The 20,927-nt window shown below is 54.0% G+C and overlaps 2 protein-coding genes across 4 annotated transcripts; one reads left to right on the top strand and one right to left on the bottom strand.

Moving 5' to 3' along the window:
- Positions 1 to 2,461: 2,461 nt before the first annotated feature.
- On the bottom strand, positions 2,462 to 4,135 carry LOC122384046. The gene is made up of 2 exons (XM_043371020.1): positions 4,080 to 4,135; positions 2,462 to 3,525 (listed from the first exon to the last, which is right to left on the bottom strand). Exon 2 carries the CDS (start codon positions 3,460 to 3,462, stop codon positions 2,467 to 2,469), a length of 996 nt encoding a protein of 331 aa, XP_043226955.1. The 5' UTR covers positions 3,463 to 3,525; positions 4,080 to 4,135; the 3' UTR covers positions 2,462 to 2,466.
- Positions 4,136 to 7,734: 3,599 nt separating this feature from the next.
- Positions 7,735 to 15,348, top strand: LOC122384054. Of its 3 annotated transcripts, none has more exons than XM_043371040.1 (2): positions 7,735 to 9,177; positions 9,795 to 15,348. In XM_043371040.1, the coding sequence occupies exon 2, from the start codon at positions 9,993 to 9,995 to the stop codon at positions 13,977 to 13,979; it is 3,987 nt and encodes a 1,328-aa protein (XP_043226975.1). In that variant the 5' UTR covers positions 7,735 to 9,177; positions 9,795 to 9,992; the 3' UTR covers positions 13,980 to 15,348. The 3 variants fall into 2 exon arrangements, with proteins under 3 accessions (XP_043226975.1, XP_043226979.1, XP_043226968.1); XM_043371033.1 differs by having other exon boundaries at positions 7,735 to 7,898; positions 8,021 to 15,348.
- Positions 15,349 to 20,927: the final 5,579 nt, after the last annotated feature.

Consider the following 20,927-nt stretch of genomic DNA (forward strand, 5'->3'; position numbering starts at 1 on the left):
TAAACGGTTATCATAAACGGCTATGATAGGTACAGTCCACAGCAGAAGTAATGTGTGGTTTCAGTCATGAGTATGTTCTGCTTCTGAAGCTTAGGAACGATTAGCCAGACTACAATGAAACTTTGAATGTAGCTTATATGTATCGTCACCCTTGCAGCGCAACTTAAGCTATTGAAATCTTCTTTTCGATCACTCCGCATTAAACAATCGCCAGTCAAAGCCAACCGTTGAGATTGGTAAAACCCTACCATTACTTTAGCGGTGGGCTGTACATAGGTACCCCACACCGCACCCATACAAATGACTGTTTCAATAGCATAAAAAACGGTGTGTTTTCAATTATATGACATTTCTAAGATTGTGTATCAAAAAATATATATATAATAAAATGTATTTTTATTTGTACATTTCTGTGGCTTGTATAGTTAACTTTTTGAACTGAAGAAGGAACGTTTCCGAAATATATTCATTGATTTTAGGCTAATTTTCGGATTGTTAAAAGATAGTGAGCATAAGGTTATTCTTCTACGATATTCAATAATGCTGCTCATTTTAGTACTTCGCCATCTTATTAGACATTGTTTAACCCTCGCCCGCACATGGGGGGGGGGGGTGGTTGCCACCCCCCCCCCCCCCCCCCAGGCAGTCTTTCTGCTCTGCACTCAACATTTTTAGAGCTAGAAGGCTGATTTTTCGTATAGCTGCTCGTCTATCCTTTCTTGATGTCCACTGAAAATTTCAAGTTTCTGTGATTTTTGGTTTCGGAGATATGACCTTGTTTGTCAGGTCATGTCATGACCCAAATGGCCAATTCTCAACATCTTGCGTTTGCCATGGGCCTTGTGAGCTTTTGACACCTTGATTTCGGCCTTTTTTGCCAGTCTTACCTCCCTCCTATCATGGAACGTGTTGTTCGACGATGTACAGGGGTCAAGGTCAGGGTCAAGGTCAACCTAGGTCATCTAAGATAATTGCGTTTTAGGCAAGCTGAATTTACTTTTTTTGAAGTTTTTTGACTTTATTTTTGGTAAAAGCTTCTCAGATCATGATTTCATGTGATATGGACCCAAAAACAATCGGTGCACACATCAGTATACACACAGACACACACAGACATACAAACACATATAATTGACCTTGACCTAACTTGACCTGAAATGACCTCAGCAGCAAAATTCTGGTCGGATAGTGTGACAAAGAGGTTCTAGCTGGCTTGGCACCAGAAAACAGCATCGTCATCGGTATTTGATAAGCAGCGCACTTGATATCCAACGGTGACCCAAAACAGCAACATTTTTTAGTTTGACCTGACCTGGAAGGTCAATGACTGACCTGAGAAGGTAAAACTGGGTATCATTGGATTCGTCTCTTCCCAAAGAATCTTTTTGGTCTTTACTGCTAAGCTCTATCTCCAACAGGAGCGAAATGGCGCGGGGGGGGGGTGGCAACCACCCCCCCCCCATGTGCGTTCTAGGATGGGAAAATGGCATGTGCGGGCGAGGGTTAAGTCTACAACTTGCTTGCTTACTTCTGCCGTCCAAGTTTTGCAGTTTTATTTACACTTTATTAAATCCGAGCAAAAAAAAAATTGGGAATAGGATGTCAACTAGTTAGGGTTGAAAATAGCGAATTGAACCAAATCATCCTTCCTGGTTTCTCAAAAAAGCTTTAATAACCTGAACCTCTTGTCGATGTCTGATGAAATATATGCTATTTCTGTGTGTTCGATTTGTGTAATTTCGATTTATTACATTTTATTTGAAAAAGTAAGGTATTTTATGATTTACTAATATATGATTTCATAAGAAATTGGCCATGTTTAATTTATTTTGCATTTAAGTTCGTAAAACATTTAAAAAATCATAGCTCATTTGGAATGGGTCTGGCCCATGTTAAACCCCATTTCCCACACTTTTTTGGAAAAAATGAACTACTGAATATATAAGTTTAACTTTTATTTTGACACTCCAAAATTCTTCTCTGATCTCGAAACAATCAAAGTTTTGACATATATTTACCAAAAGATAAGAAAATTCATGTTTCAAAGTTATCGATAAACAGTAGATATGTCGGTTTTCTTGGACTAAAAAAATGGCATCAAACTGAACTTTGGTCTCCGATTTCTCGCAAACGGGTTCGAATTTCGGAAAACCGACTTCAGTCTGGGACACAGGTGGCTCAGCTCTAGTGAAAACCGTTTTGTGAAAAAAAGGTGGCAGTCTACCTTTAAAGTGATCTCTGCTGTCCAGTACCAAGAGCAACCAGTGCATCAATAATGCATTATTTGTTTGGTCGTAAATGTATTCTGATCCGTTTGTCGACGCGTAGTCACTGGAAATAAGAATTAGGGCAGCGTCAAACATCGCACATAATTTGCACAGAGACCTTCTTGCAAATAAATTCCAATACAAAGCAACGCCATGTATGACATACAAAACAACGCCAGCTTAGGATTCACGTCGCGGTTTATTCACGAATAAAAATGGCGACCGATCTGAACCAGAGCATGTCACCAGTGCGCGCTAAGGGCAGTGAGACCTGCTCCACCGAGCCGTCGTCCAGCTCCACATTGACTTTGGCGCTGACTATGTCCTCTCCGGAGGGCAGCAGGTAGGGTAGCGACACGCTGGGGATGCCGGCAAAGTCCGTCTGGAACGTGTCGCTGACAGCCGTGGCGGCGTCGATCTCAACGGTGACCGGCTGGCCGCGGTCGAGCAGAGCCTCGGTCATCAGTTCGCCGTCAAAGGCAGCCGTGTCAGAACATTTGGCGATCGTCCGCAGCTGGTACTGGACGCCGGAGTGGAGCTGACGGATCAGGTCCGCCATCTCGAGACCCGCCTGCACCTCTGTGCCCGCCGAGAGGTCGGCGTTGTAGGCGCGCACGTTGTCTCGGGTGATGGATTCTGATGATCTCTTGTTGCGGAAGATGCTCGTGAAACCGGGCCACTCGGCAGTCATGCGGCAGAGAAGCAGCATGTCCTGACCGCTCATCCATCCGTGAGCGTGGATCTCTCCGCCCAGCCGATCCCCGGCGCCGAGCTGCTCGTAGATGACCCTGCACGTGATGGCCGACAGGTCCGTGCAGACGCGACCACGACACGAGTCGCCGCTCTGCAGACAGTCCGAGTCCTCCCGACAGAACTGCTCGTGCTGGGACCTCCCCGGCATCACGAAGTACCTCCAGTCGCTGCTGGCGATGATGGAAGAGTAGCTGGCCACGTAGTCGAACAGCAGACACTCGCGGGTGACAACGTTGTAGCTGAGGCTGTCGCAGTTGGCGTTGGAGTTGCAGAACGAGCAGCAGACGCAGGTGGAGCCTCTGCTGGGCCGGAGAGTGAACGCCTCAATGGCCGTGTCTGTGGCCAGGTGGCCCTTTGTCCAGGCAGTCTTCTGGCAGGCCTCCGTGCCGAGCAGAAGTCGCAGCAGTACACCGCACAAGACGAGAGGTGCGAGGAGAGCCATTCCAAGATGTTCCAAGTTATATTTGCGTTCAGTAGCAGCGACCCGCAGATGATAACAAATGATCTGAAATCAGATACTTGATAATTCATCGGATGCCTATAAATGACAGCCATATATAGGTAACCCGGCAGTTTTACCGTTCCGGCTGTATAGCTGGGTTTGTTCCTGATCAGTTAGTTTTATTCGCGTGACGTGAAGGGCGATTTCGGTCCCTGCTTATCGAATATCGAGAAAAACTAAGATATTTCCGAATGAAATTAAAGTGTCATCCGCGTCACCCTGTTTTACCCCAATATGAACCCCAGTCTGCCTATAATAAAACCACAGTTTGCCCGTGTGATCCCATTCTGTGCCATGTGACCCCAGCCACTGAGAAAACAGTGTCCCGATTTTCGGGCTCAGAGACCAGTTTTCGGGCTAATGTACCATATTCAAAACAGACAGCACATTTCGAGAATACTTTCTGAGCTAGCGCCACATGGGCTCATACGATCCCTTAAATCGGTATCATTGATCGCAGAAACAGAGCTCAGTCAGTACCCATTATCGGTGTCAAGCTCTAAAACTAGTCTCACTATGATACCAGTTTTCAGCCTGATCCCCATTTTCGAGCTCACCTGATTCCAGTTTGAGGGCTCAAATTGTGTGGTGAAGCCAATATTAGGGCTCACGTCATCGCTTTTCGGGGCTTTGGTAAAAGCTGGATTGCGTCAGCTGGCTGGCCAGCTGGCGACGCACGAAAGGTATTTAATTTTAGATATACCTAAGCGCGGTAGTAGGATGGACATAAATATTTCAAATGGCTTTAAATGAAAAATTGATTGGTAAATATTCATTCTTTTATATCTAGCATTGATATGTAAGAAGCTCTGCTAGCGCCACCATACGGCGCCAGCTGGCAAAAAATCCAGTTAATACCAGAGCCCGCTTTTCGTCCGATGCAGCCCCTCCTCCCCCCTCCCCCGTGTCCAGCAGCTGCGAATAAGACGAAGCCGCGGACAAACTTTTTTTTTTGCTCGGCCAGCCTAGCGCCAGTCTCGAGCGGTGGGACAGTTAACCGACAATTTTGGCCGGGATGCAAAAGTTACGTTAAACCGGTTTATGTTAACCCGGGAGCAAATAACAACGTGGGAGCCTATCTTAGGTGTGGCAAAGCTAACGGATTACTTACTTGTTGCCGAGGTGCCCAAAGAAGGTACTGGAACCGAAAACACAACATTGGTTCATGTATTTATTAACATTCATACACACAGTCATACTTGTGCAAGGTGTCAGTGTTCGGTTGTGGGGTGTAATAGCCAGGGAAAAAGTTCTATGAACTGAAAAACCCGGCGCCTATTACTTCGCAACATGGTTGTGTATTCAACATGAACTGCAAGGAGTGCAGACGACATTGCCTGTGCTAACTTAACGTCTCACGGGCAGCGCCGCGCTCTGACACCTTGGTCCCAGAAGCGGCGGCGTTTCTGACCGCAAATCGCCGGAGAGCCGGTCGACGCCGTTGAGGGGACTGAGCAGGCCGCTGCCAGCTCCACCTTCACGTCCGCGCGGCGCAGCTCGGTGTGCGGCGGCGGCTCATCGCGCGGGCCGCACCCGTCCGTCCGCTGCACGAGCCGCTTTTCGATCCGACAGCGCAACACCGGCACGCCATTGTGCTGGCTGAGCGGCGGCAGCGGCACGTAGGCAACAAAACAGTAGAAATCGATGGGCCTGGATCGGCGTTGCCAGCAACGCCGGCAGCGGCGCGGCGGGAGGCGCCAGTGCCGCCGTCGGGGACGTGTGCCCTTCGCTGCGCTCATTCGAGTTGGCCGGCCGGCCGCGCGGCGTAGTCCTTTTGACACGGTGCGAGAAGAGCCGGATGAAGGTGGACTTTTTATTGGCGTTGCTGGTGCTCACGCCGCCGGCGTCCAGTTTGGGCGGCAAGTCCGAGTACCAGGAGTCGGACAAGTCCCGCGCGAACGCCGCCAGCCGGTCGTCGTCACTGCTGGCGGCGGCCCGCCGACGGCGCTGCCTCAGAATCGGACGAGTCGGTGGTACTGAGCACCTCGCGGGACGGGTAGCTGGGAGTGGGCCGGCCGCGGCCCCTGCCAAGCCGCGCCACCTTCACCGGCGCAGCCGCCTTCAAACTGCCCTTGCTGGGCGGCGGGTTGGTCGGCGGAGGCGGCAGCGGTGCCTCGACGTCAGTCCGAGTCGCTGTCACTGGGCGGCCGCCGCGGAGACGGCTTCTGTTTGACCCGCAGCCGGCCTGGGCCGGCTCGGCGCCCTCGGCCGGCGGCGCGCGCCGTTTCGAGCGTTTCACCTTTTCACTGTTACTCTCGCCTGGTCCTCAGCGTCGAGCGGCTCGGCGCTGTTCGGTTTCATGTGGCCCATGCTGCTGGGAAACTCGGGTGGGGACAGCTTTCTGACTGGAGTGCCGTCGAAGATGGAGGAGACGGGGGTGCTCGCAGAGTCCTTGCCCAATGCCCATGATAGAGCCGAGGCTCCACTGGACGCCCAGCTTAATCGGGCTATCGCCGCCCTCCTTCTATGGTGGATTCTTCGGCCCCCTACAGCCACTAGGGCCATCATATACTCCCAGATGGCGGCACCTAGGGGATGAGGGGGGGGGGTGTCTGGGCCACTTGTCCACCTCGTGGCGTCGCCAGCGACGCCTGCGAGTCGGAGCAAATGATTATGGGGTCTTCCTCGAAGGACGGGTGCTTCAGGAGATGTTGCTTTGCCGTTTTGGGCGCCACCATCTCAGATCGGTAAATGGAGCAAATCCTCCCCGCCGCCTCCCGCAGTACCAATGTTGTACTGTCTGGGTGCTCGGTGAGGACCCCAGCGCCGCCTTCCTATTACTCCCCCGGTCGCAGACCCGTCGACCCAGGCCCACGTCGCACGCTGGGGGAGCGCTCCCAGTCACGCCTCCGCAGCACTCCTCCTCGCTGTCGCGGACGCCCCGATCGGCAGCAGGTCCAGGTGGACCGTGACGCCGTCTGTTGGCGTCTACGGGGGCAGTCTCGTGGATAAGCGCGCCTCGGCGGGCAGCGCCACTCCAGTGGTCCCACACCGCTCCCCCGCGCTCTCTCCAGCCGGTCACTGACTTCAGTCACGGTTGGGGGGGGGGGCTTCCGCCACGACGCGGCGGGTCCTCCGACGGGAGGGAGAGCGCCTTCGCCAGTAGGCGCGATGCCAGCGCATCCCTCCTCATCTCTCCATCGGCACGACGCCCGCCTCGGCCCTCACGGCGAGTCTTGGAGCATGGAAATCGGGCAGCCAGTGATGACTCATGCCACCATCAGCATCTCCGCCTCCAGGACGCCAAGATGTGTGGCCGCAGCCGCAGGCAGCCACGCCGACCCCGCTGCCCGCATGCCCAAGTAGTCTCGAATCGCTGACACCTCTCCTGAAACAAGAGTGGTGTCGTAAACTTAAACCCCTTGCTGAAGCCCGCCAGCCGCGACAACACCGCCACACCAATTTTTGTGACCCCGGAACTTCCGTCCCGAGCCTTATTTCACGGCACGATGCTACAGCGCGCTACACGTATTGTGGTGTTCAGCTTCCATGGAAACATCAACTAATTTGGACGCTCAAACATGGGAGTCAGGAGTGGTTAAGGCCCAGAGCGTTCTGTCTGGTTTATAAAACCTTGGCCAGCAGATGTAAACGTGCTTTTTGTATAAGTGGCTTAATTTTGACGCAAAAGGGCACTAACCTTCGGCGCAAATAATGCAGAAATTTCAGCGCAAATTGCAAAATAGCTTGCGCCGAACTTCGGCGCATGACGGCTTCACGGGCGTCCGGCGTACCATATGGATGTTTTCCAGTTTGGGCTGCAGGTTTTAGCTCTAGGTTTTAGACTGTAGGTTTTGGGTTGGGTTGGGCTGGGCTGGGCTGGGCTGGGCTGGGCTGGGCTGGGCTGGGTTGGGCTGGGCTGGGCTGGTTGGGGTGGTTGGGTTGGGTTGGATTAGGTTAGGTAAGTTTAGGTTAGTTTAGTTTAGGATAGATATGAATGCCTATTTTTTGTAAGTTGAATTATTTTTTTCATTTTGTAGCATCATATGCCTTCCATCTTTGAACTGCCATATTCAAGCACCAGAATAAGTATGGACTTAAACCTTTTCCAGTCTGGATGCCTGTATGGAAGTTGTGCAAAATCATGCAGTTGAAGGTATTGTAACCACAAATAAGAGCTCATGACTCAAGTCTCAACTTGTCCATAATTGGTTATCTTGATGTATACTTGTAGACCCTTCCTCTTACTTGGCACACAGGCATGGTGTTACGGAATTTAGTGAACGCTTCTCTTGGCAGCGATTCAACGACTATTTTTTAGCAGTGGTTTAGTGTTTCGACGGTCGTCGACGTGGCCTGAGAAATGTGATGTGGTGCGCAGGAATCGTCTGATTCAATATATACGCATTGAAATGGCTTGAGCCACGTGTCTCCAGGTCTGTGTCGGAGATTTTTCGGATTTATTTGAGAGTTGAGAGTTGAGTCAAGTTGAATTGTCAACATTTTGGTGCCGAAACTGCCCGGGAATATTTACTGAGTTGTTCTTTCCCGTTTCCAGTCTGATATCGAGTATGGCGGAGATAGAGCGCTTGAAGCGTTCGAGGAACGCCGCCCGAGGGTGGCTGAATCGTGCAGGCGAGTCCCTGAGCGCCGCGCTGACAAGCAAAGATGCAAAGCAAAGTGACGCACAGACAAGCAAAGATGTGGATCTTTTTGAACTGGAAACCATGCTTGCTCTCTTTGATAGGAGGATGTGTAACTTTGAAGCCGCGCAGGCGGCTCTTGAGTCGGAACAATCTGAGGAGGACACCCTGTCCGACCAGTCTTCAGGGTCGTTGGACCAGTTGATCATGTTGAGAGCGAGGGCCATGAAACTGCTGGCAGTCCACCAAGCAGCACCAGCTTCTGGTGCTGGGATCCGAGGTGAGACCCCCAAGCTACCGAGGTTGGACCTGCCCCGTTTCTCTGGAAAACCCCAAGATTGGCCTGCATTTTGGGAGGCGTTTTGTGTCGCAGTACATGATTCGAAGTTAGCAGATGTCACAAAGCTCACCTATCTGAGAACGTTGCTGGATGGTGAGGCGAAGAGATGCGTGGAGGGGCTCGCATTGAGTAGCGAGAGTTACAAGATAACATGTGATCTTCTGCAAGAGCGGTTTGGACGCAAGGATTTAATAATATTTTCTCATGTGCAAGCTCTCCTCAACCTTGATCCTATTCCTTTGGACAAGCTCCGTGACCTAGTAGATATCCTCCTCATCCACATCAGAAGCCTGGAAGCCCTCGGCATTACAGGAGAGTCCTATGGTGTCCTTCTAAATCCTATCATCCTTTCCCGACTACCCAATGCTGTCCGCCTGGAGTGGGCCCGTGAAGCCGAGGAGAAGGAGGCTGATCTTGATCATCTCATCGGGTTCCTGACGAGGGAGGTGGAGCGGCGAGGTCGCTCTGGTGTCTACGTGGGACTGGCTGGTGCTGGAGCATCATCTTCATCTTCACGAGCCAGTGGTGCCGGCGCTTCTTCACGGGCTGGTGGTGCCGGAGTCTCCGCTCGGGCTGGCAGTGCCGGCGGTTCTTCATCTTCGAGAGGTGGGGGCAGCCACCCTGCTGTCACTAGCCGGCGCCCGTCTGTGTACATGGAGGCGCGGGGCACCGGCCCTGGTCTACCCTCCGGGGCAGCTCTGCACTCATCTGAGCTTAAGTGCTCTTTCTGCGGTAAGGGACATGTCTCTGAGAGATGTAGAGTGTTCCAGCGTCTGAATCTCCGTCAGAGATTTCAGAAGCTTCGTGAGTTGTACGCATGCTTCTCATGCCTTGAGGTGGGCCATCGGGCCACTGATTGTGGTAGGATGTGTGATCGTTGTGGAGGTAACCATCACCCATTGTTGTGCATGGGTAAGAGTGTCGGAGTGCCATCCCGTGTAGAGGTAGGTGGTGTGGAGAGGGAGCAGACAGCTGCTCTGCCTCAGTCTGACTCTAGTCAGACTCAGAGTCTCAGTGTGGTGGCTGATGCAGCCCCGGAGGGAGGGCCCCAGGGGGGTGGAGGTGCGTCACTGTCATGTGATGGAGATAAGAAGTGTTCTGTGCTCCCTGTAGCAAGGGTGCTGGTGCAGGGTCACGGGGGGAGTCTTGTTGAGGCCAACCTTCTGTTGGATTCTGGCTCAGACACTACTTACGTGAGCAGTGCGCTTGTGCGCAAGGTGCAGCCGCGTTGGTGTGGCTCCACGGAGGTGGGGTATGCAGTGTTCGGAGGAGGAAAGGTTCCCAGAGCCACCCGTGACGTGTATGAGCTGAGTGTGAGTGGTTCACATGGTTCTGTATCTGCCCCTCAGAACCTCAGAGCTGTGGCGGTTCCAGCCATATGTGCCCCCCTCGCGCGTCCACTTCTGCCGGCCTCTGTTCTGGATCAGCTTGATGGTGTAGTCCTGGCTGACCCGCTAGAGAGTGAGAGTCTGCACATCGACATTCTGGTCGGTGTTGATCAGTTCTGGCAACTGGTAAGTGGGGAGACGCGAGTACTGCGAGAGGGTATGGTGGCTCAGAGAACTGTGTTCGGCTGGGTGCTGAGCGGTCAGGTGAGTGGCGTAGATGACCACAAGGGTGGATGTCAGCTCCTGTGTCTGGGTGACATACATGAGTCGGCGCTGCGCCGTCTGTGGTCACTGGAGGGAGTAGGTGTGACGGATGTGACCACTGGTGATGAGTCTGATGTGATGACCACGTTCGAGTCCACTGTGGAACGATCAGCTGATGGTCGTTATGTGGTGAAACTGCCATGGAAGGAGGGTGCAGTTGACCTGTTGCAGGATAACCGAGCTAGTGCTGAGAAGCGGCTGACTGGTCTGGGACGTAAGCTGGAGCGGGACCCTGACCTGCGTGCCTGTTATGATGGTGCCCTGTGTGAGATGGAGGGGGCTGGGGTGATTACAGAGGTGCCTGTGGAGGAGCTGGTAACCCAGAACCCTACATTTTACCTGCCCCACCGTCCGGTAGTCAAGGAGAGCAGCACCTCTACTAAAGTCCGCCCAGTGTTCGATGCGTCCGCTCGTGGGCCTAATGGTGTCTCTTTGAACGATTGCTTGGAGGTGGGACCCTGCCTCCTGCCTAACCTGCTGGAGGTTCTCCTGCGTTTCAGGCGTTGGCCGTTCGCAGTGACCGCTGACATCACGAAAGCCTTTCTGCAGGTCGGTCTGAGTGTCGAGGATCAAGACACCCACCGTTTCCTGTGGGACTGTGACGGTCGTGTGCGTGTGATGAAGTCACAGAGGGTCATTTTTGGTGTCAGTAGTTCTCCCTTCCTCCTAAGTGCTACGATTAGACATCATTTGTCTCTGTACCCTGATTCTCCTGCCATTCGTGAGATGCGTGAGAATTTCTATGTGGATGACCTGTTGTCGGGTGCCGACAGCGAAAGTGAGGCCTCCGCGCTGCTCTCAGAGGCTCAGCGTGTGATGAGAGATGCCCACATGATGTTGACCAAGTGTCGCTCTAACAGCCCCCTGTTGTTCGACAAGGCGCAGGGTGTGTTTGGTGAGAGTGAGCATGTGAAGGTGCTCGGTGTGATCTGGAACCCGACTGATGACCTGTTCGCATTCCAGGGCGTGTCACTGCCTGACGACATTGTTCCCACAAAACGTGTCGTTCTCAGCTTTGTCGCACGCATGTTCGATCCCCTTGGATTCATCAGCCCGTTTGTGATGACTCTGAAATCTCTCTTCCAAGAGCTGTGGCAGCTGGGGTTGCACTGGGATGACCCGCTGCCGGAGTCCTGTCGTGAGACGTTCGCCAGATGGCTGAGTGGACTGGCGGTGCTGAAGGAGCTGCGTGTGCCGCGCCGCTACTCGCCGAGCGCGTGGAGGGACGGCCACGGCGCTGAGCTTCTGGCATTCAGCGATGCATCGCCCAAAGGGTATGGAGCTACCGTTTACATCCGTGTCCCTTTGGAGGATGGGTCATTTCATGTGTCGCTGGTGATGGCAAAGAGCCGTGTGGCGCCTGTTAAGAAGCTTAGTCTTCCTAGGCTAGAGCTTCTTGGCTGCCTGATCGCGGCCCGCCTGGTCGTGTTCGTGAGGAGTGCGCTCCGTCTCTCGCACAGTACTCCGTGCCTCTGTTGGACTGATTCAATGGTAGCACTGGGTTGGATCAGGGCCGATCCACGTAAGTGGAAGGAGTTTGTGGCCAACAGAGTGACTGAAATTCAGAGTCTGACGGATCCTGAACGGTGGCAGCACTGTCCGGGGGAGTGTAACCCGGCTGACCTCACCACACGCGGGGTGTCTGCTGAGGAGCTTGTGAGGTCAGAGCTGTGGCTCAGTGGGCCATCTTGGCTGTCACACTGTCACACACCTGACGTGAACCAGTCTGTCTTGGTGCAGCACGATTTGTCCGGCGTCTCTGTGAGTTCTCCCGGAGGTGACGTGTGCCCCCGTGCAGGTGACGTGTGCCCCCGTGGAGGTGACGTGTGTTCCCCTGGTGGTGATGTGAGCACGCCTGTGTGCTCACCAGGCGGTACCGTGCGCACGCCTGTGTGCTCGCCTGGCTGTGCTGTGTGCACGCCTGTGTGCTCGCCTGGTGGTGCTGTGTGCTCGTCCGGCGGTGCGGCGTGCTCGCCTGGCGGGGCTGTGCGCACTCCCGGCGCAGCCGTGTGCTCGCCTGGCGGTGCTGTGTGCTCGCCTGGCGGTGCTGTGTGCTCGTCCGGCGGTGCGGCGTGCTCGCCTGGCTGTGCTGTGTGCACGCCTGTGTGCTCGCCTGGTGGTGCTGTGTGCTCGTCCGGCGGTGCGGCGTGCTCGCCTGGCGGGGCTGTGCGCACTCCCGGCGCAGCCGTGTGCTCGCCTGGCGGTGCTGTGTGCTCGCCTGGCGGTGCTGTGTGCTCACCAGGCGGTACCGTGCGCACGCCTGTGTGCTCGCCTGGCTGTGCTGTGTGCACGCCCGGCGCTGCCGTGTGCTCGCCCGGTGCTACCTTGTGCACACCGGACGGAGCTGTGTGTTCGTTTGACGAGAAGGTGTCTGATCCTATTACTGAGGAGATGGTTGAAGTAGAGTCCTTCTGTTTGGTGACTTCACAGTTTGAGGAAGTATTTCCTGTTGAACGCTGGGGTAAGATGTCCAAGGCTGTCCGTGTGGCGGGCTGGGTCCGTCGATTTATACGGAACTGTCGTGTCCCAGCTGACAGGTGCAGTCTTCCTGATCTGACGACTCTCGAGCTAGCTGACGCGAGGCTCGATCTGCTGCGACAGGAGCAGCGGAAGGCGTTTTCTGGAGAATGGAGCGCGTTGGAGAAGCGCCAGTCGCTGCCGAAGGGCTCGCGCCTGATCGGTCTCGACCCGTTTATCGCTGACGATAGACTTCTCAGAGTGAGGGGTCGGCTGGAGTTCTCTGACTTGATGTACGAGGAGAAGCACCCGATTCTGCTGCCAAAATGTCACTTGGCTGTGCTTTTGGCAAGAGAGCAGCATGTTCTTCTGAAACATGCGGGTGTCTCAACGATGATGACTTCGCTCAGAGGAGCGTATTGGATCTTGGGCTTGCGCTGCATCGCCAAGGGTGTGAAGCGCGGCTGTGTCAGCTGCCTTCGTCACGATTCTCGACCGTTCAACGAGGAGGCGGCGCCTCTGCCGGGCTGCAGAGTGACTCAGTCCCCTCCATTCACAGTGACTGGTGTTGATTTTGGTGGTCCCCTGTTCAGCGTCGATTTTCCACGGAAGAAGTTTTACGTGTGCCTGTTCACGTGTGCTGTCACGCGTGCCGTTCACCTTGAAATGACTGACGCCCTGTCGTTACCGGCATTCATGCTAGCACTCAGGCGTTTTTCAGCCAGGCGCGGTCTACCAAGGATCATGTACTCTGACAACGCACCTACTTTCAGGGGAGCTGATAAGCAGCTGCAGCGTGTCTACAGTCATCTGGCGCCTGAGTGGCGCTTCATTGTACCGCATTCGCCGTGGTGGGGCGGATGGTGGGAACGGCTCATCCGTTCCGTGAAAGTGGGCCTGCGCAAGTCGCTTGGGTCACGCTGTCTGTCACGGGATGAGCTGGAGACTGTGTTGTTAGAAGTTGAGTGTTGTGTTAACTCCCGTCCATTGACGTTTGTTGGTGATGGACTGGACTCGAGCCCCCCGATCACCCCGGCGCACTTTCTGACGGGTAGAGGGACCGGGTTCTCCTCGCGGGTGGTGGAGGACCCTGCCTGTGTGAATGCGAAGGCGCTGACTGAGAGAGCTCGTGTGTGTGAGAAGCGTCTGGCTAGATTTTGGTCTGTCTGGTACAAGGAGTATGTCAGGACCCTGCCGCCTTCTGTCAGAAGGTTCGGGCCTCAAGGTAAGCTGTCCGAGGGCTCCATGGTCATGCTGCAGGAGGATAACGTGCCGCGCATGAGGTGGGTACATGGCGTCGTCACGAGACTGATCACCGGCCGAGACGGAAAGGTGAGGTCGGCAGAAGTCCGGACTCCGTCTGGTCTAAAAACCCGTCCCATCCAGAGGCTTTTTGACCTCGACCCGCTGTCCTCTGAGCCGTGAACCGCTCACATTCGTCGGCGGTGTTAGACCGCAGTGTTCGTCAGCAGTGTTAGTTTGTTTTTCTCTCGTCTGCGATTACAGGCAAGGCAGTGTTGGGCGCCGACTGTAGATGTCGCTCTGTGTGGAATGTGGGCCCCTGCGGAGTAAAACCGGCAGCTCTGGCGCAGCGGTCAGTGCCGGGCGGCGGCGGCGTTCTCCCCTCCCCTCCCCGTCGGGACCCATCCGCAACAGTCCCGGCGAGATTTGGTGTGCCTTCGCGTGAGAAGTGTATTTGTGTTGTTACTTGTTATTGATTGTTGTGTTTGTTATTACGTCGCGTACCACGGGGCTGTGATGCTTGTGTGCCTTGTATCGCGTTGGTGGGCGCTCCGCCGGCCGCTGCCCGCGCTCGCTGTAGCGCCGGCCAATCGGAGGGCCGGGCCGGGCGGCTAGCCCCAGGCGCCGGCCGAACTGACCTGGGGTCGGGACTCGGAGCGGCAGTCAGTCGGCTCTCGATCTCTGCGCGGTACGTGCCCGTCCGGACACGTGCTCTCTGAGCTCGGGCGTCGCTCCGGCGATTTGAGGCCGTCCCAATAATCTAATACTGGTGGTTCGCCCTTGTGGACGACCATTTTGATGCCAGTATTCCCCCTAAATCTAATACGTTTGCATCTCTACGGAGTATGGTTTCGGCCGTTCGGTCGAACCTACTCGTAAAGTTTCCTTAGCAATTTCCCATAGTTATCCTCTCTTAATCTGGCTTAGCTCCAGTTTAACTCCGGATATAGCGCCGTTTCACCTCAGGGTTAACACACGACATACAATCGCGCACATCAGCGGGATGCGCTCATGTTCGACGGCTCGATGCGTCTGACTCGTTCTTGGATTCGTGTTTGTCTCTGCTGGCAAGTGTCTAACCAGCTCATGTCTTGTTCTTGATTTGTTTTGATTTTCGGCACGCATGAGTAAGACTTGTGCGGAGGTTTCTCCGACAAGGTTTCGACAATACATTTAAGACGTGCCAAGTACAGCTTTGACCTGGCGGTCGCGGTGATCAGTCGGCTAGTCCATTCTCTCAAATGATACAGTCCACTTAAAGCTCTCCACACCCACTTCGACTGCACGTCCCCCGCCACAGTAGGGTGCCAACTCGGGCCACTCTCTGTGGACAGCGGCAGGGCCGCTCCAAGTTTCGACGTGCAGGGCGACCTTTCAACATCAACACGGGGTAGCGGCCACGACATAGTCCTCCGGGGGCCGGATCACTGGGAGCATTTCCACCAGGTTTGCTTATAGTGATCAATCACCAGCATATAGAGAGAGATGGGTAAGCCAGACCCCAACACAGACATTGAGTCACTGAAGGCGAAACGCACCAAAGACCGAAGCAAAGCAACTAAACAAATCAATGAACTAAAATCTTTATTTAAACAAGTACATGAGGACAACCAGAGCCCTGCCCGGTACGAGCTGGACTACGCCATCGAAATCGGCGAGAGTCACCTGACGCTGCTAGGAACTCTCGAAGCCCAGCTGAGGGATGCCGGCATAGAGGACGCCGAGTCCACTCACATCGCCGACCTGCACCGAGCTGTCGGACTGGGAAAACGCCTCCTATCGGACCTGCGGGAACAAGCCGCAGCGCCTGTGACGCCGAACTTTCAACACCAGGCGACCTTCAAGATCGACTTCAATCTCCCAAAATTCCACGGCGATGTTCTCGCCTGGCCCGAATTTTGGGAGGTATACGAGGCATCTGTGCACAGAAACTTGGCGTACTCGCCTGTTCAGAAATACTTTTACCTGAAGCAACACCTCGATGGAGATGCAGCCCGGGCCATTCAGGGCCTGCCACTGACGGCTGAAAACTACCCAGAAGCAGTACGAATTCTGCAACACCGCTTCGGCAAAGACGACGTCCGAAAAGACACGCTGGTCGCAAAACTGCTCAGTCTACCTGGAGTGACTGACGCCGACAACATCAAATCCCTGCGGAAGCTGACTGACGAGGTGACAGCAGGAGTCCGGTCACTGAGAGCCCTCGACATCACCAACATCGGAGAGGTGCTGCTTCCGGTCCTCAGAGGCAAAATCCCAGCCTCCTGGAGGCTGCAGTGGGCACGACTGAGACGCGAGCGAGCCACTGATGACGAGAACACTGAGTTCGAGTCATTCCTCAGATTCCTCCAACAAGAGGTGGAATGTCAGGAGGAGTCCGTCCAGGTGCTGTGTCAGAAGAAGCGGGAGGAGTCGAGCCAGCCAGCCAACAGGGCGACAACCAGTGTTCTCAACACACAACGTGTCACCTCGAACTCAAAGAGAAGATGGAGCTGTCACATCTGCAAGGAAGGGCAGCACCGAATCGACAGATGCGACCAGTACTTGCAGATGCCTGTTGACGACAGATGGGTGGCAGTGAAACGTGCAGGAGCATGTTTTCAGTGTCTCGGCTCACACCATGTTCGAGACTGCCGGAGTGGCACATGTAGACACTGTCACCGGCCACACCATACCTCTCTGCATCGTCACCAAGCCCCAGCTCCAGAGCCTGCACCTGCTCCTCTCGCCAGCTCTGTTCCCTACAGTCCTGCTGTACCACCTCCCGCGCCGGTACCTCCAACAGTTAGCACGCATCCATCAGTCTCTCAAAATCAGCGGCCAGAACCTTCCACTTCCAGCCACGGCCAGCACTCCCATCCCAGCATGCGCTACGCAGCTCAGCGTACTACATCACAGTGTTACATTCAGACTGCGCTGGTGGTGGGGAGAGGGCCACGCGGACCCAAGATACTGAGGGCCCTGCTGGATGGTGGGTCCGACGCTTCTTATATCAGGAAGACGGTCGCCGAAGAGATGAGTCTGGACGTCATCGGCTCCGACACATTCGCTTGCGTCGGCTTCCAGGAGAGAGCAGAGGAACCACGGTCATACGATCGCGTCGCAGTCGACCTACAGAACCGACACGGAGGTGAAGCGAGGAGATTCGAGCTGTGGTGTTGTGACCGCCTGTGCGCACCTCTACCACCGGCAGAGCAGCCCGAGGGACTAGATGAGAACATCGAGCTGGCCGACGACTTCAGCGGTGGCCAGGTGGACATCCTGATAGGGACAGACCAGTACTACAAGGTCGTGCTGCGGGATTGCGTCGTTCTAGATGAATCCCTGAGAGCACTGGATACGATCTTTGGCTACGTGATCCACGGGAAGGGCACTGCAACAGGACAGTCCACTCGACATGTATACCACTGTCAACAAGTGGAACAAATGTGGGACCTCGATTCCATGGGTAAAACTCCGGACCCTGAGGCTCAAAACCTCCAACGAGAATCCGAGGGAAACTCGCAAGAAGAGCGCTATGGGCCGGGACTAGAAGCTGAGGTCCCGAGATCCGTCCATCCTCTTGGTGAAGACGTGGTCTTCCAAGTCTTCTGCGACGAAGCCAGCAAGACTTGCTGTGCCGTCGTGCACGCTGCCCACGGTGGGGAGCCTCAGCTGGTGGTGACAGGAGCCAGACTGCCCCCTCTGACACCGGCCAGCAGTCAAAATCAGAGAATCGAGGAACCAGAAGATCCGGCGAAGGAGTTGAAGAACACCAGCCCCTTCCAGGCCAAGAGTCAAGCACTCGACGTGCGCACGGATGACGAAACGAGACCGTCACGGAGCTGTGCTAGTGCGGTGGTCACATCGACTCGCACAACTCACACTCGCACAACTTACACCAGAGGGCCATTCCTTCCGACGGACTGTTCCCATCGGAAACAAGCAATCAGCATAACATCGTGGGTGCTGCGGCTCATCCATAGCCTGCGCTTTCGAAAGGAGCAGCGATCGAACGGACCACCCAGACCCAAGAAGCAGCGCAACGCTCTGTATTGGTGCATCAAACTGGCTCAGCGGAGTGCGGAGGTTCTCCGACTCCCTAGTCCCAGTCTTCGTCCGAGTGTGGAGGTTCTTCAACTTCTAAGTCACAGTTCCATCTGAGTGCGGAGGTTCTCCGACTCCAGCAAGCAATCCTACTATCCTGAGATTCGCAAGTAACTACTGTATTGTTGTGTCTTTCTCAGTCATCCATCATTCAAGTATCATGCTTTCGTTCAACGTTTCCTGTGGCAAACGCATCACAACTTACGTCATTTCCCGACGTCCTGTCAACTTGCATTTTCCTGATTTGCCCAATGCCCAGTATCTTTTCATTAGCGAAAAGTCACTCATCGTCGCCACTTTGCCCATTTTCCTCAAACCATCGAACGTTCCCAGATGTGTTACATTGTGCCTTTATTTACTCAATGTTTGTATCATTAGCAGGCCAACATGGAGACGATTATGCTCAGCAGTCAGCGATGGCGAGGCCGGAGACTGGCTGGCGGACCAGGCGGGACCGGACAGAGTACATGTCCGCGACACCCGATCTGCGCATGATGCAGCCCGTGGCTCCGGACTGTCTCCCCGGGCGCCACTCGACCGGATCCTGGCCCGTGCGCGCGTCGTCGCTGTGTGGACCAGCCTGGACTTGGAGCCGGGAGACACTCGACGGCTAGCGTGTCGTCATGGTGACATGCGACGGATACGTGTGTTCAAGAAGAGAAAAAAAACCTTCGTTTTTTGGTGGGGAGTATGTGGAATGTGGGCCCCTGCGGAGTAAAACCGGCAGCTCTGGCGCAGCGGTCAGTGCCGGGCGGCGGCGGCGTTCTCCCCTCCCCTCCCCGTCGGGACCCATCCGCAACAGTCCCGGCGAGATTTGGTGTGCCTTCGCGTGAGAAGTGTATTTGTGTTGTTACTTGTTATTGATTGTTGTGTTTGTTATTACGTCGCGTACCACGGGGCTGTGATGCTTGTGTGCCTTGTATCGCGTTGGTGGGCGCTCCGCCGGCCGCTGCCCGCGCTCGCTGTAGCGCCGGCCAATCGGAGGGCCGGGCCGGGCGGCTAGCCCCAGGCGCCGGCCGAACTGACCTGGGGTCGGGACTCGGAGCGGCAGTCAGTCGGCTCTCGATCTCCGCGCGGTACGTGCCCGTCCGGACACGTGCTCTCTGAGCTCGGGCGTCGCTCCGGCGATTTGAGGCCGTCCCAATAAGCTAATACTGGTGGTTCGCCCTTGTGGACGACCATTTTGATGCCAGTATTCCCCCTAAATCTAATACGTTTTGCATCTCAACGGAGTATGGTTTCGGCCGTTCGGTCGAACCTACTCGTTAAATTTCCTTAGCAATTTTCCCATAGTTATCCTCTCGTAATCTGGCTTAGCTCCAGTTTAACTCCGGCCATAGCGCCGTTTCACCTCAGAGTTAACACGAGACAGTACAATCGTACACATCAGCGGGATGCGCTCATGTTCGACGGCTCGATGCGTCTGACTCGTTCTCGGATTCGTGTTTGTCTCTGCTGGCAAGTGTCTAACCAGCTCATGCCTTGTTCTTGATTTGTTTTGATTTTCGGCACGCATGAGTAAGACTTGTGCGGAGGTTTCTCCGACAAGGTTTCGACAATACATTTAAGACGTGCCAAGTACAGCTTTGACCTGGCGGTCGCGGTGATCAGTCGGCTAGTCCATTCTCTCAAATGATACAGTCCACTTAAAGCTCTCCACACCCACTTCGACTGCACGTCCCCCGCCACAGTAGGGTGCCAACTCGGGCCACTCTCTGTGGACAGCGGCAGGGCCGCTCCAAGTTTCGACGTGCAGGGCGACCTTTCAACATCAACACGGGGTAGCGGCCACGACACTCTGAGCAGTGAGGCGGCGTGCAGAGGACGCGCTGAGTTGACAGTTGCGTGTGGTGGCTCGCAGAGTGCAGGGTGCAAGTGGCCCTGGTGATGTGACAAGTTTGATGTCGTTTGCGTCGAGGTTGGCGTTTGTTTGTTTGAAGAGCGGTGAATCGATTTACGTTTGCGTTTGTAGACTGATGCGTTTGACTCAGATTCTCTGTCTGAATCTGTCTGAATTGAATTAAGTGATGCAGTCTTGTTCGCTGTGAACTATGGATCTGTCGTTGTAAGATCGGTTCCGTACCTGTGTGAAACGCGCCCTCTGAAGTTCGCATTTCAGGGGGGAGGATGTTACGGAATTTAGTGAACGCTTCTCTTGGCAGCGATTCAACGACTATTTTTTAGCAGTGGTTTAGTGTTTCGACGGTCGTCGACGTGGCCTGAGAAATGTGATGTGGTGCGCAGGAATCGTCTGATTCAATATATACGCATTGAAATGGCTTGAGCCACGTGTCTCCAGGTCTGTGTCGGAGATTTTTCGGATTTATTTGAGAGTTGAGAGTTGAGTCAAGTTGAATTGTCAACACATGGTGTCACAGTGTTCTAAAATTGGATTTCAATTGGGTGTCCCAATAAAAAAATCTGAAGACAAAATGAGATAGATGTAGTCTTTCCGCAAAACTGCATAACGCCATTTTTACCTCAGATTTTGTCAGAACCTTCACAGGATCTGAAATGAAATGATGTAGAGTAGATGCATCAACTGTCAAGTCATGCGTAACCTGGCAGCTGGCTGTTGAATCAAACTTTTGACATATTTTTTTAGCAAAGATGAAATAAAGCCACTTGTCATATTTTTAGGATGAAAACATTTTCCCCATCATGTGTGGTTATTCACCTAAAATTCTGAAACATGGAACACTGTCATACCAGCATTCCATCATGTCAACCAGCATTCCGCAGCATGTTAGCAGAAGCAGCAGCATGTTATAAGTATATGAAAGATCCAAATAGGTTGTAGGTTGGTAGGTATTGGTACTAAGTTTAACTTAATAGGTTAGTAGGCAAGGTTAGGATTAATTTTAGTTGAGCATCAAGATAACCATTACGAACAAGTAACAAAATCCTTACCTACCCTTGAAAGCATTGCTTCAATCACATCATCACGAAGAACCAGACAAAATTTTTGCACATTCTTACACTATTTGACATCCTGAATCCAGATATGATGCTTTCATGTGGCGCAAATACAAGAAAAACGAATAA

The sequence above is a fragment of the Amphibalanus amphitrite genome, unplaced genomic scaffold (assembly GCF_019059575.1).
Source record: "Amphibalanus amphitrite isolate SeventyFive unplaced genomic scaffold, NRLGWU_Aamphi_draft 000014F_arrow, whole genome shotgun sequence".
NCBI lineage: Eukaryota > Metazoa > Arthropoda > Thecostraca > Balanomorpha > Balanidae > Amphibalanus > Amphibalanus amphitrite.